Source organism: Parastagonospora nodorum (assembly GCF_000146915.1).
Source record: "Parastagonospora nodorum SN15 chromosome Unknown scaffold_45, whole genome shotgun sequence".
In the NCBI taxonomy this organism is placed as follows: Eukaryota; Fungi; Ascomycota; class Dothideomycetes; order Pleosporales; family Phaeosphaeriaceae; genus Parastagonospora; species Parastagonospora nodorum.
The window spans coordinates 6,147-21,969 of NW_001884593.1; the positions used below are offsets into that span (position 1 = coordinate 6,147).

Consider the following 15,823-nt stretch of genomic DNA (forward strand, 5'->3'; position numbering starts at 1 on the left):
ATTAAACAACGTAGATATTATACTAGTAAAGGAGTTTAGAGAACTAAGATAGGTAGTAATGTTATTTGCTTAGCCTATAGAGTCTACTATAGTAGAAGATACTTTAGTTAAAGGTATAAGATTATTTATTTATCTAAAAGGAGATATAGATATAGTATTTGCATTATATAGAGATATATATATATTAGCACTAGAGCTTAAGAGACATAGAATAGAGATGCAATTATAGACTTAGGCGTTCGTATTAGTAGTAGGTTAATTGCATAATAGTATACTTATTATTATATATATTTGCGTAAGCGCTATAGAATATTTAATAAAATACGTATATTAGAGGAGCTGTAAGACTCTGCTAAATAGGTGCGTTGCTTATAGTATAACTTATTATTACTAATTACTACTAAACTTTCTTATTATACTTTTGCCTTAAGGCGCATTTAGCTTCTAATTACTCTGCTCTCGTATCGCGTACTTGCGCAGGCGTTCTATATTAATTATAGAGGTAAGAGAGTAGTTATAGAGACTATACGTTAAACTTAATAGTATGCCTTCTAGCTAGCGTTAGAATATATAATAGGCGCTGTTAAAAGAGAATAATCTTACGCTCGTATAAGTCTTTGTTAACTAGACTTTATATATTTATAAGGATAAAAACTCTTCGTGTAGCAATAAGGATAAAAATAGTCTATGTAGCAATAAGAATAAAAACTCTTTACGCAGTAATAAGGATAAAAACTCTTTATATAGTAATAAGAATAAAAACTCTTTATGCAGCGATAAGGATAAAATCTATTTATATAGTAGTAAGGATAAAAACTCTTTATGCAGTAATAAGGATAAAAACTATTTATGCGTGCAGTAGTAAGGATAATAATGCTCTATGCAGTAGTAAGAATAAGCATGCTAGGATAAAAACTACGCCTAACTAGGCACGCTAGGATAAAAACTATACTTAATTTAGAAACTTATTTTTTTTAGCTTTATTTTAGCTAGAAATTAATTTTTCTAAGATAATTTTTTTTTAGAAATTTTCTCTAAGTCTGTTACACGTATACCTTTTTTCTCTATACTCTAACTCTATCTTAACGAGTATTAGAGCTATGAATAAACTGTTTAGAGATCTAGATTTCTCTTGTAAAAACTGCATAAAATAGCTTCTTAGAAATATATTATTTCCCTCTAAAAGGTTATTTATTTCTACGTTGCATTTCTATAACATAGCGCCTTGCTAAGGCCTATTCTAATTAGCTAAGCTCTGCATTCCTACTAGAAATGCAGGTAGACTTAAGAATAGAATAATATTATCTAGAACGTAGAAGAGAATATAATTATATATCTTACCTATATAATTAACCTTATAGTATAGAATATTATTAAGCATCTAAAGCTAGTAGCATCTTATAATATTAAGAAAGCTTAGAGACTATAGTAGCAGTATATTTAGAATATACATACTAAGATATTAGTTCTAAACTTACTTTGCAAAGTAAGTTACTCTTTATTATATGCTTTTATTATATACTAATATCTATACTAATCTAGCCTTGCTATATAGCTATTAATTTATTACCTTAGCATTTTAAGTAGTTTATAGCCTTATAATTAGAATTATCTCTAATAGCTTATCTATCTATAATATGCAATAATAGTATAAGATAAAATTTTATATATAATATATATAAGTAAGCAATCTAATTACAACTATATATTAATAGATAGCTAGAGAGTAAGATTACTTATAGACTAACTGCCTTCTAAGTAGATTCTTATAGCTGTAATAACGTTAATTAGAGAAATCTCTAAAAGCTCTAACTAGAACTAAGTAAGTAGAGGCATATATAGTTAATTATCTATCTACTTAGTAAGTTTAAAGAAGCTACGTCTGCACTTAGTAAGAATAATATATCTTAAGTTAATAATATATAGCTTATATATAACTAGCTATTTAATTTTCTAGATAATATTAAATCTAGCCTAGAGAAGAATAGCATTAAGGTAAATAGTACTCTATAGCTAGATATTATTAGAGCTGCTATAGAAAAGAGTTAAGAGAAACTAAAGAAGTATTATTCTTAAATAGCTAATAAGAGAGAGGTTATTTTTAATATAGCAACTATATTAGATCTAGGCAAGAAGCTTATAGTATATAAGGTATATTTATTATACTATTTTATTATAGTGCTAACTTACTATAGTGCTAGAACTTATTATAAGAGCTATACTATAAATATACTTACTAAGAACTATTTCTATAATACCTTAAATGCTACAACGCTCTATTAGTAAGAACTTCTATACTTATACTAATAAATAACTTATAATAATTATCTTTAAAGTAGTTTTATAAGCTACTATTACTTTTATAGTTACTATCTAGTAGCTTCTTAGCTACTACTAAAGATAAGCTTCTATCTATATAAGATAAAAGAGAATCTTATCTTATAATGCCTATAATTAAGCTTTCTAATAATAAGAATAGCATTAATATACCTAGTATAGTAGAAATTAAATAAAAGTTTATATTCTTAGCTTACTTAGATTACTAAGAATATACTAGTAGTGCAGATTATATAAATTAGCGTAAAGTAAGTATTTAATACTATAAAGAAAATAATTAGAGATTACTAGCATAGACTAAACGCTTAGTCTATCTAAGATATTATAATTCTTAAGTATAAGATAATAAATAAGAAAAGATATATAGATATTAAAGTAGAGAAGAATTTAACTATACTTATCTTCTTAGTAATAAGTAACTTATTACTTTCTTTATCTCTAATAGATAATACTCTGCTACTAAATAAGAAGATAGATAATCTTCTTATATTACTACTTTCTATTTATATGCTAGATAAGAGTAAAAGTATATATTAAAGTAGTATAGAGAAAGATAGAGATAATAATATATATATTATATAATAGAGCTCTAGTATTTCTTTGCATTATACTTAGCTACTATAGAAATAAATAAGGCTATTACGCTATACTAATAAGCGTAATAAAGAAGTATAATAATAGTATAGTTAGTAAATAATATATTTCTTATATTAATTATAATATTTACTATCTTAACTAAAAATATAATATAATAATTATATAGAATAAATAATATATAATATATTCTACTAGTGCGTAAGTTAATCTAGCGCGTAGGTTAGTTTTGCTAAGAATATCTTTCTTCTCTATTAACACGAAATATCTTAATAATAATATATAGAATTAAGTAACTAAGAAAGTAGAATTTAGCTTACTCTTTCTATCTATAATATACGTTAATTTTAAAGCCTCTAACGCGCTACTGTAGCATTTAATATGCTCTATTTAATATTAACTTACTAATATAAAGAAATTACGCATCTCTTAGAAACTTATAACTTATATTATAAGCTTACTATAACTAAAGAGCAGATAATTATCTAATATATACTTAACCTTAATTTATAAGAATTTACGCTCTAGCTATATAAGGTAGTAGATATAGCTAATAAGCTACTAAGTATAAGAGATAGTAAGCTTATTAGTAAGTACTAGGCTAAGCGCTTTATAACGCGTTTATCTAAGCTTAAGATAGCCTTTAATTAAGCTAAGAATAAGTAGAGAATACTTTAGAAAAACCTAGAGATTATTAGCGCGTAGTTTAAGCTTATAGAAGAGACTATAGCTAAGTATAGCGTCTACTAAGATAATGTATATAACTTTAATAAGACTAGCTTCTAGATAGGCATAATTAGCTCTATAAAGATTATTATAGGCGCAGAGAGATACGCTTAATCTAAGCTTATTTAGCTAGGTAATTATAAGTAAGTTATAGTAATCTAGAGTATCTGCGCTACTAGGTATATAACTCTGCTTTTTATTATCTATAAAAGACGTATCTATATCTTAGCGTAGTATAAGAAGACTTTAATACTACGTAATTAGAAGCTATTAGTCTCTAAGAATAGCTAGATAAATAATACGCTTAGTCTAGAGTAGTTAAAGTATTTTAATACGCATATAAAAGTATATTAGGTAGAGAGATATAGGCTACTTATCTTAGATAGCTATAAGAGCTATCTTAACTAGAATTTTAAGAACTACTATATTAAGAATAAGATTCTAACTCTCTATATACTAGCTTATTTATTATATGTTCTCTAGCTGCTTAATATAGTCTATTTTTTACTATTAAAGCGTAAGTACTCTAAACGCATCTAGAACTTAGTATAGAAATATGTCTTCTATATTAATAAAAAAGGCTTTCTTTCTGCCTTTAAAGACGCGTTTTTTAATATATTTATAGAAAAAAACTATTAAAAGGCCTTTAAGGCTTTAAGACTTATTCTTATTAATGCGTAAGTAGTGTTAAATTACCTTAAAGTGTACCTACGTATCTTACTAGAATCTCTTCTTCTAGCAACTCTATAGCAGTTAAAGACTCTAAGTAATACTTATAAGTTTAGATTTTAGTTAAAGCTAGTACGCAATGCCTTACTTTAGTTATCTATTATAGTCTAAGCTAGTTTCTCTTAGCTTATAAAAGATAATAAGCTAATACTATATAAAAATGCTCTTTAATATGCTTAGATATATAAGCTTAAAGAGTAATTAGTAGAGATAACTAAGTAGAAATTATAGAAGCGTAAGCAGATTTAGCAAAGTAGTACTATAGAGTATAGTAAGATAGCAATATAGATAGCTATAGAGGCATCTATAGCTACTAGGTAGTTAAAAAGAAGTTATAATAGAGATAATTAAGAAAGAGCTTAACTAGCTAGATAACGCTATAGAAACTATAGTAAGACTAGGCATAATGCGCAAATGTGCAAAAAGAATATAGAAGTATCTTCTAAATTAGATATAAGTACGTTATATATAAGCTCTCTTATAGATAGTAATAAAATTAAAGATGCATAACTAAAGTTTATTATGCTAAGTAAAACTAACCTATGCGCTAAGTTAACCTATGTACTAGTAGAATACGTTATATCTTCTAGAATTAATATAATAATTATATAGAATAAATAACGTATGCGTCTTCTAAAATAAGCTTAGTTTACTTATAACTTATTAGGTACTCTAAAACTTAACTATAACTTAACTTTATAGTAGAATAACTTAACCTAGACTTAACTTTATTATATAATACTTAACTCTAACTTATATAGTCTTAGCATTAACTTAACTTTAGTTAACTTATACTTAACTATATCTTAACTTATACTTATATATAAGTTATCTATACTTATTTGCTAGCCTAGTATTAGATACGTAGTAAGTGCTTAGAGTTAGATCTATATAATTAAGCAGAGACTTAGCCTATAACTACGTACAGCTAAGTAAAACCTACTAGCAGTGCTTAGTAATAAGCGCAATACGAATAAAACTCTAAGATAGTCTAAGAAGATAATAATAATATATTAAGTTAATATATATTATTTAGATTCTATCTTATAAACCTATTTAATCTAATAAGTCTATACTTAGTTAATAAGTTTAGTCTTACTAATACTAGGTACTAGATAGTTTAGTTTTAAAAGTCTTAAATAGTTTACTTTATAGTCTTATAGTTTAGGCTTTATAGGTGCTTACTTATATAGATTTATAATAAAAACTTAGAGTTTAAGGCTTCTAGTCCTACTAGAAGAGAGTAACTATTAGGTAACTAATGCTAAGATAGAGCCTATACTTAGATTCTCTATATAATCTCCTCTACTAAGCTAGTTAGTAGGCTAGAACTATATAATATATTAAAACTACCTCTATAGTTCTTATAAATAGCCTTAAGACTCTAGAGAGAAAATCCTCTAGATCTAGTTAGCAAACTTACTCTATTAAGATATCTTCTAATGCTCTTTTAGTTTAGATAAGGTAATTAAATTAGAGAACAGATAGCTTATATAAAGCTATTAGTTTTAAATACTTAGTTAAGCTCTTAAAGCATATCTCTAAGAGATTTATGCAAGCTACTGCAGCGCCTGCTATATATAAGATTTCGCATATTATGTTTCTTAGTGCTTATTAAGCAAATTAACTAACAGACGCTGTCTCTAGCTTAAGTTATTTGCTAGGTATTAGAGTCTAGAGACTTATTATTAGTGTAATTCTATGCCGCATATAATATATATTAAGGTTGTTGAAGTACGAGCACAATCTTAGAGAGTCTAAGGTGCTGCATAAGAATTTAAGGCAGAGAGCCTTATCGTGCATCTAATCTACGCAAGCACAGTAGAACAGGATATGTTAGCTAATATAGAAGTACGAAGGAGCTCGTATATATAGGTGCAGAAACGCGTAGTTGATTTTTAATATAGCTACCTAAGACACATCTGATTGTTACATACGAATGGCACTTATCAATAATCTTATATGGAAACCGCCTGAACTGGCCTTCTCGCAGCGAACAGCTTCCATCACGTGCCCCGAGAAGTGCGCTGCAAGTCGGGCGCAGCCACCATGTTTGTACTGTCATTCTACAATCTCTCTTGCCTCTTGAATGCCACTCAAACTTTCTCGAAGCATGCAATCAATCCCAGCATCAAGCGGCGCAGACGCCACCTTCGCCGCGTTCAAGCAGGACGGGATTGTGATCATCAAAGATTTCTTGAGCGCCTCTTGAGTCCAACACTTCCTCAACGAGGTAAACCCTGAGCTCGAGAAAATCGCCCTCCGCAGCGCAAGCGATGCCTCGACGGCGGAGGAGAAGTTGATGCTCGAGCTGTCACGCAAGAAGACGAAGCGGCTTGGCTCGTTAGTGCAGCGCAGCGCCATCTTCTGGCACGATCTCCTCAAGCACGAGCTGATGCACGCGCTGCTAGAGCGCGTCTTCGTCGCCGATCCCACGGACGGCTACTAGATGAATGCCAGCGAGGTCATCGAGATCACGCCAGGAGCGAACGCGCAGCCCATCCACCGCGACCAGGAACTCTACCCAGTCTGGCACTAGGCGGGAGACGAGATACTCGAGGCGATATGCAACTTCCTCTCCGCCCTCACGCCCTTTACGGCCACTAATGGTGCGACACAGGCGGCGCTGGGCACGCACCTAAATAACAGTGCCAGCGAGCATCTGCTGAGCGCGGACGCCAGTGCGCGGGCTGCTGGCCTGCGCACCATGCTGGCTGTCATGGATCCCGGCGATTGCATCTTCTTCTCGGGCAAGATCCTGCACGGCAGCGGCGCGAACGGCACAGCGAGACGTAGCTACCATGGCCCGCGAGATGCAGCCGAAGGCAGAGTTAGGGTAACCAAGGTGTAGTGTTGTGAAAGGAGCCGGATGTAATGGCGACGATGTTATAGATATCATGGAGATCTTGATGACCATAGCAACGTTCTCAGAACAGGGATCGTTAGTATGCGAGAGGTTTTGTTGTCGGAAAAGCATAGGTGGCCGTAGCTTTAACAAAGGAAGACGAGGCTGATCGATTCCACTATCACATTAACCTTCCGTAAGCAGTCAACATTCGCTATGTCCTTAGCCCCTTCAGCTGCGACGACTCATTGCGCAGCTCCCGTCTCCTTTCTTGCACATCCTTGAGAGCTTTTGAAGCAAAAGGGCTTTTTCATTATCGCGTGGTTCGGCTTGCGCTTGTACCGGCTAATTGATTGCTCGTGTGTGCTCTGGACGAGTACATGAAAGCCACTCGTTGATATACACGAATAAAGAGCCTCAATCAACATTCGTAGGATCTTGTTTCAAGCGGCATGTAATGAGAAAAGTAACTGCAGCATAGCTATCCATTTCATTCCCCCTAAGTACTACTATTGCACCTATTTACTGACCTGCGTATATGTAACCACTATTCTGCCCATTCCACAGCTGCCGCAAATACAGCTACCGCCACATAAGCGAGAAAAGCAATGGCTCCGATAGCTGCTACTGTCTCCTTGATTTCGGCATGAAGAAGTTCTGTTCCTATGTCGTTGGGGAAGAGTTTTATCTGACATTTAGGACAACGGCTAGTAGGGCTTCTGAATGATGCACGTATGTGTACTCGAAGACATGTCTCATGGAACCTATGGCAACAGCTTGTGAACTGTATGACAGTATCTAGATGATTGTCTAAGTCGAGTTCGCATTGCTCGTCTTGAGCCTGGAAGAACGTGTTCGGTAAGACGGTATGACTGGTGTTGTCAAGGATGATTTGTGTCTTGCGTGAAGTCAGCGCATCGCGTACGCACGTCATCGGGTAGTTGAGAATGTCGCGTAGATTCACCATCGTGTGGTCAAAGGGAGCCGATATGCTCACGGGGTTGACTAGCTGTGTGGAGGGATGAGAAGTGGGCTGTGGGATATATACGGGGTATTCGCGAATCTTGAATTGTCTGAGTTGTTTGATCAAGTATAACACTGTGCACAAAGAATTGCCCATCGTGTGATCAGGTGAAGTTTGCTCATACCATGTCTCGTTCGAGTTTGAGCCTCTCAACTCTTCGTTTTTGATTTTGGTCTCTGTGCTGCGGGCGGATAGCCGCTGTCTTGGGAGTTGCAAATAGTTCAGCGATCTAAGCCGTGGACTGATAGGCAAGGGATGCTAAGATCTTAAGGAAATCTTGAAGCTGAGACCACCTCTAGGCGAAGTAGGTTTTATTCAGTCTAGATTAGAAAGAGGCCTTGAATGAAGAAATCACCTCCTAAACTGTATAACAAGAATAGGCACTCTTCATCATGTTTCATGTCCTCGTCCTGTGCGTATCTTGCTTTGAGTAGCTACTCTACCAGGTGCCCGAGTGCGTTGCATAGCGTCTTGCAGAGTGTGGTCTCTTCTGGTACTCCATGACCAAAGTCACGGCAAAGGCCGATAATCAACCTGTGTGCCCTTGAGACAGGACTGGTTGTGGCTGATTCTGGAACGCCGGCTAACGTCACCCTGGCGCGTGACCAATGCGCGCAAAGTCTTCGCTGTCTTCACACTCCTGGCATTGCTGTGACCACTATTCTGGATTAGTACTCGATGTCTGAGTAGTCAGTTCTCGTTGACGTGCCACCCAATCGTATCAGATTGCCCTTGCCCTATCTCACTCCCTAAACTCGTACGGCGCTATGCCTGACCATAACGTCATGTTTCCACCGTGCATTGGCAGCATTGCGGATTTCTTGCGGCGTTGGTTAAGGTTAGCTGCTACCAGGCTTTCCAAGTGCGTTAAGCAATGTCGCTTTTGCCACTTAATCTAAAGTGCCAGTGCAGAGCTCGTCAGACTCGTCCCCATGAGCGTAGGGGTGTCCTTGACTAAGAGCTAGATCTTTGAGTAAATGGGGACTGCATCTTCCCGTGCATCAGGAGGACGTTGGCGAACATTATGCAGGGAGGCAAAACTCTAGGCACTTTATCCACGTTTAACTCATCAACTACCTCTTTGGCGCTGTGGACGTGTCGGAGCTAAGATTCATCATCTCCTACAAAGGGTTCTAAAATTGCGATATCTACTAGGGTTAACTGTTGTCCGCTCGTCGCAAGTAGTCACCGATGTATTCTAGGGACTATACTCGTCTAATAGACTAACCAATGCATCTCTGTCGCCATCAAGATAGTGGCTTCGCCTTTGTTTTCAGGCATACCTGATTCTTGCGCCTCTTGCTCAATTTCAGTTAGGTTGCGTCTATCTCTGAAGGATTTGAGAAATCCGCCATTGTGCATCTAATTACGCATTGCCGGTCTACTAGATACATATTCTACGCTTCGACAGGTGAGGCAACGAACATGGCAGATTAAAGGCGGGCGGCAAAAAACCTTACTTGTATTATGCTTCGAGAGACCCAGACCTAAATATCGTTATCTCCGGTACTGACTTAGCGCATGATGCTTGATATGTATATGCGAGGGCCTAAGAGAAAAGTACAGCTTCCTGAAGCTGCAGTAGAGGATTCGTCGAGATAATAGTACTCGGAAAGCGATGAAAATTAATAGTTGACAACTCTGTAACGAATCTGACGCCATCCAGTACGTGTTCCCAAGGTTGAATACAGGTTGCCGAGAAATTCCCCGTCACATTGACTCTGTCCTGAGTTTTGCAATCGCATGCGTATTCTTCAGTCGCTCTTAGCACGCTTTAATTTTTTATACAGGCTGTTACGGTCAAGAAGCATCTCTTAATAGCATCTTAGAAAGTTCAACTGTTCTCTAAAATAGCTTGCAGTCAATGGTATCTTGTTAACCGATCTAGAGGTTTAGTCATGTCCGTGATGTTTGCAATCCTCCTTCCAAAAATCAGAGACACGACGCTCTCAAATACGCTGACCTTCTAGCTTGTCACAGAGGGCAGTCTACGAGGTGTATCACTATCTTTTCAGGGTCGTTGAGGTGGCAGCTGCTCTATTCAGAAGATGTATAGGGGCACCGACTTCTACTTGTGAGTCTCCAATGTGATTGGATTAGGGTACGCACAGGCAATTGAGTGCTGTTCAAGTCTCGCATCATCCGAGTCGCTTCTTGTGTTGGTGTCATTATGAGCGAGTCAGGCATAGACGATGTGAGGAGACAGCGCATAACCGCGGTCATGAGGCCTGCTTTTAGAAAGATGAAGCTACGTCAGTTGAGTGTGAAGTGCAAGCACTTATATTCCTTCGCTGTGTATCTGCGATAATCTGCTGGAGGACTTAACTAGTATCGTCACCGTCAAGCTCGCGGTCTTGTACATGGAGCAGTATTCGCTCAGCCCCAGAGTGCGGGATACGCCACAATCAAAACAAGAGGCGGAGGGCGAAGGGACCCGACAGTTTGGTTTACATCTGATGTCTCAGCAGCCGGACATAGAGAAGCTCTGTGCTTGTAGGCGTTAGTAAGAACGAAGAGCACAAGAAGCAAAGATTTTGAATGAGATGAATCGTATGAATTAAGGACGAAAAGAAGAGTTGATATGAGATCAAATTTATAGTAGCTCCAAATCTGTAAACTTTAAGTCCTATTGGCCAAGCAGGAAGCGAGCAAAGACCAATCCTCAAGCATCGTCCCACAATCTTGGCACATAATTTGCAGGTCAGTGGCTGTCAGTGACGTAGGCTTGGATGGAGCGAGGGTTGGCAAACTGAGCGGGAGTGATCGGTCGGCGACGCCAAATACACGAAGCACCAGGCACGGAGTCGGCGAGCCGGCGGAATGCCACCTCGTAAAGCCCGCAGTCAAACTCACTGCTGCTAGGTGTAACCCTGCCAGGGAGAAAAATGTCGGAGGGCAGTGCAAGCTGCCGGATGCGGCTACGACAGATGATGCTAGTGCCCTTCGAGGCATGGCCGCATGCGTAGCGACGACAAGGCGGTATCGGACACCGAGGGCAGAGCGATGCAATTGTGGAGTTGTCCAGTATAGCTCGTTGACGGTGTGCTCGACGTTGGCATGGCAGGCTCTTTATATAAACCAGAATGGGGTGCGGTGCGATCGTGAGCATAAGAGTCATGCTGGGAGAGACGAGAAGTGCAGTGCGCGGGAAAAAGCGCACTTGAGGCATCTCTTCTAGCTGTGTGGCTGGCTTCAGAAGGTAGAGGATATCAAACTTGGAAGCCTGCTCAAGCCCTCATTACAAGACATTTGGGTGGGGTAAAGACAAACTGAATTAACGCGCAGACGACGATTGAGCACCGTAATGAAGGTCCCTGGGCTGCTGTTTGCGAGCCGTCACTAAAGCATATTCGCGACCAGGCTGTCGATGAACCCATCAGTTAGCGGCTTCAAATTAGCCTTAGACGAAGCACGGTGCTCGCCCTTGGTGGTACATGGTGTCGCATTTCCGATGATCCGTGGTCTGATTGCGCTTGAGGACACCGCCGGCCTCGTCCTTCTTTATAGAAGGCGAAGAGGCGCCGGCCCCTCGACACAGACGGCACACTCAGTGTTGGAGGCCGTGATACTTGGCGGCTGGATAGCAGTACGATTAGGGGCTCATGCCGACATTACAAGCCGAAGACGGCCTAGGACGCACGTTGCTGACAAGGTAGTACTATGCGCCACCGGCGAGTCGATAGTCGATGAGAACGAATTTCATGAATGTATACCTCGTCGTATGCAGCGAAGTCGATGTTCGAAGCTGGGAGTTCTGCAATACCCTTCGCCTGCATGTCCAAAATGGCAGTAAAACGCATGATCTCGGCCGAGCAAAACTTAGAAGGTAGTCTCGAAACGAGAAGTTAAGGGACTGCGTGCACTGCGGAGCTCTTCAATGGTAAGCAGAGCGTTCCTTGGATTTGTCGTCGAGTGCAACAGTTGCTCGCCGAAGTGCAATCATGCGGTGCGAAGTATTGCTTCTTGTTGGATGAGAGGTTCCTCGAACGCAAAACATCGTTTATCCCGAGCGTTGAGTGTACGTTCTCTCATCCCACATTGGCTCATTTCCTCGATTCAAGCAGCAGTGCTGGTAAACCCTCCTGCTGCATGGTCTAAGGCGATGGCTTGGTTGTATGTTTGGCCGGCTTTGCGAGGGCGGAAGATGACCGGGTCTGCTCGTGTGGGCAGCATCCTCGTCACTTCCATTGGCCATAAGCTCCAATTGCCGCATCCATCAACCTCATAGTCGCAATTATTCATCATGTTGCCTTGTTATGTTCTCGACTACGTAGTACGCCCGGAATCATGTTCAGCTGGCGGCTACTGCTTGGCTTGATGCGCACGGAATCGGGGGATTGCTCTAGGCTGTAACAGGAGCAATCAGATGAGTCGATAAGCTCGGCTCCGAGAAAAGAAGAGTTTGTTTAATTCGAAAGCCATGCTGCTCGGACAGCAGATGGTATTGAGTCGCACGCAGAAGATATGTCGCTGGCGTATTAGGCATAGTTGATGAATGCAGGCGGTTGAATGGTGCGAGAAAGAAATGTATTGATATATTCTCCAAGGAAAGGGGTGGGTAGGAGTCGAGTGCGAGTGAAATTCCACGGGCACTTTGTTGGCTTAAGTCAAGAGGATCCGGACGGAGCGGGAAGGGACCCGCCGGGTCCTTTAAGCACTAAGTTTAAAAAGAGAAGTATAGATGTATTCCAGCCGAGCGCAGCGGACGCTCACCTTATACGATGAATATTTAATATCGTTGGGTGTGGTCGGTATTGTCAAGTGGCTGGTCTTGGCAATGCTTCAACAGGTCGGAGGTGAAAACGGTACCTGACCATCGTGGCTAGCGATCTCTGCTTCAAACGGGTTCGCAATACATCCAGTGCTTGGTGCGGAAGACTGACAGCAGTCAGCGGCAGTCACCATGCAAGTGTTGCCGCCGGCGCTACGAGTCATGTGTTGCGCCCGAGAGTGTGCCGACCAATATTGAACCGCGGTCTGACTATTAAGAAAGCCATATCTGTGATCAATTAACGATCTTATCTGAACTGATGTAGAAGGTGGTGGTTGAAAGATAGTCTTCCTAGGTACGCTTTCAAGGGTCCAATGGATTGCCATGCACAAGCACACGTCGCAAGCAGAAATTCAACCAGCTCAATAAGACGAATGTACATAGAGCCATGGTCATTGGCCTTCAAGGGAAGTCAGTGCCGTGGGGCGATGCTTCAGTCAGTGTTGAGCATTGTTCCTCACACATGTTGGGTCAAGCGCGCATGGGAAAGTGGAGAAAGCTCCGTCCTCCTCCGCACCGCTGCCAACTGCCTGCACCCATCGCGCCAGGTCATGACTACACATCCCACTTCGCACTTCAACTTACTGTCATCTGTGCTGCTGCGAAATATCTTCACCAGTCTCGCTATGTCCATGTCGACAGCATTAACCCCAAACCAGGTCCTACCAATAACGAATACTGTGTTAAGGGATACGAACGATGATTAAGTCAATCCAGCCTTCAAATATGGGCAGTTTGGTGGCTCCTGTACCAAAGGACTTGGTAGCTGCACATGATGAGAGATAGCAGGTTCCTCGCCCTATCTACCTAAACATGCCTAACAGCCGTGGCGCTGTCTAATAGGCTAGTCTCACTGCCTGCGGGCTTGTTTTGTGCCCTGAGAACGGTCGACACCGTCACTCGTGCTTCGTATTTGAGTAGGATGGTATGGTCCTGTTTTATAGCTGTGGTAGTGCTTGTCGCAAAGCGACGGCACTGACTTCCCCCGTCTTAATTAGATGCAAGCACCCTAGCTTCTCGCTCCTAGCGATTGAGCATGATGACAGAGTGTTTGCATAGGGGTTATTATCGTTTGTTGTGTGGCACCGTGCCTGCATGGATCTAACGCGGCACACCCACTGACACAGTTAAAAAGTCATACAAATCGATGATCATCTCCCCGGTGTCGAAAAACTTCAACTTCTTGCCACCGCTCTTTCCTGGAGATCATGTTTTCTATTGCTGTGTTGTAGGTTTAGCCAAGAAATAGCTGGTGAGTGTATCACTCAATTGCGTCTCAACCGCCACCCTTATTACAGCTTGCACCAAGGGCAGGCTACTTAGCTACTAGTTCATAGAACAAGGCCCGTATTGGAAGGCCAGATCTTTCCTGGACCATACTTCGCGCCGCTAACAATAACATTTCGCGGATTCCCACTTTCCACCCTTCTATCAGCACATGCTTCTCCGTCGGATCATCGGGATTGCGATACTTTCACCTCAACATCGATGCGGGGCAAACTGCAGCATCTCAAGTGTCATATCAAGCACATCTCCTAAGAACTATGAGCAAGCAAAAGTCACATTTTCTCGCAGCCAGAAGAAACACTGCCTAACTGACTTCCGCAGATCACAATGCTCCTGAAACTGCGATAGCTGGTGTTTTCGTCGATGGTACAACGCCTACAATGGATCTATTCCTGTTTGAAGCTTTCGGTAATGATGCTTCTCTCCAGCCGTCCTCTCTTCGAAGCGACATTCGGACGCCTCCTCTAGCCCACCAGCAATTGAACTCGTCGTCAATTACCAGCGCAATTGATGACACAAGCGATCAGCACCCTAAGTGCACAGGAATAAATTTAGCTCCCAAGGACAGCGACGAGTTCAGGTTCTCTGGTCTCCTTACGTATCTACACCTCATTGTCTCTAACCATTTCGACTCTAGCTTTGAGCTCGCTGACGCAATCTTATGTCCCCTTTCATAAATCTACCTCCACGCGCTCAGACTCTGCTCTTGTCACCTACCTCAATCTCGATTTCGATTTGACATTTAGGGAGCCTGTTTCCACATACGTAGACATGGAGCCCACGGTAGCATCCTCGCAAGCAATGCCTCACCACATGCGTGATTCTCGGAGATATTTCTGAAGGAAGCTGGCGATTAAGGACTTGCAGTGTGATGAAGAGTCTGCAGACTTGAGGAATAGCAAATATAGAAGTAAGGAGGGCATTTTGAGCGTTACGATAATCCCAGGGAAGCCGGCACCGGGAGATCGGGAGAGCGATATGAAAGTGGAGTTGGTCATCAAGGCGAGTATGGGTGTTAAGAGTATCATGGTGAACGTTGTTGTTATATCGTCGGATTGGGACATTGGCTATTTGTGAGTGTATTGCGAGTCTGAAATTGGGACAAATGGCTGAGACTGGCATGCGAGCTTGAAATGTATCGCAGTTTTGCAGTCAGACTTGTCAACAATCAAATCAATCAAATCAAGCAACCCTATTTCAGTTCAGCGGTCACGCTTTTAGGTTTAGATCTTACTTAAACAGGGTTGCTTGATTTGATTGATTTGATTGTTGACAACTCTGGAACTTTTGCTGCATCTTTTTTCAATTTACATGTTGTAATCACGGTGCAAATACTGCAAGGATCTAGAACATGTATTTATGCAGCATACGAATTCGCTTTTCATTACTTCCCAGTCTCTATAATGCAAAACCATCGTGCTGCTGTTACAGTCGGCATCTGTGGCGATCAATTTCCACGCGAAATGCTAACACCCAGTACAAATATCGTCCCCCTAGCTTGCTGTTCCTT

The 15,823-nt window shown here is 40.2% G+C and overlaps 3 protein-coding genes across 3 annotated transcripts; 2 read left to right on the forward strand and 1 right to left on the reverse strand.

Annotated features, from left to right (window-relative positions):
• Nucleotides 1-6,435: 6,435 nt before the first annotated feature.
• SNOG_16270 (hypothetical protein) lies at nt 6,436-6,835 on the forward strand (the record flags this gene model as incomplete). Its single annotated transcript, XM_001806342.1, has 2 exons — nt 6,436-6,565; nt 6,600-6,835. 2 exons carry the CDS (start codon nt 6,436-6,438, stop codon nt 6,833-6,835), a joined length of 366 nt encoding a protein of 121 aa, XP_001806394.1.
• A 25-nt stretch (nt 6,836-6,860) lies between these two features.
• On the reverse strand, nt 6,861-7,095 carry SNOG_16271 (hypothetical protein; the record flags this gene model as incomplete). The annotated part of the gene is made up of 2 exons (XM_001806343.1): nt 6,861-6,906; nt 7,025-7,095. The coding sequence occupies 2 exons, from the start codon at nt 7,093-7,095 to the stop codon at nt 6,861-6,863; spliced, it is 117 nt and encodes a 38-aa protein (XP_001806395.1).
• Nucleotides 7,096-14,693: 7,598 nt separating this feature from the next.
• Nucleotides 14,694-15,390, forward strand: SNOG_16272 (hypothetical protein; the record flags this gene model as incomplete). Its single annotated transcript, XM_001806344.1, has 3 exons — nt 14,694-14,901; nt 15,011-15,096; nt 15,181-15,390. 3 exons carry the CDS (start codon nt 14,694-14,696, stop codon nt 15,388-15,390), a joined length of 504 nt encoding a protein of 167 aa, XP_001806396.1.
• Nucleotides 15,391-15,823: the final 433 nt, after the last annotated feature.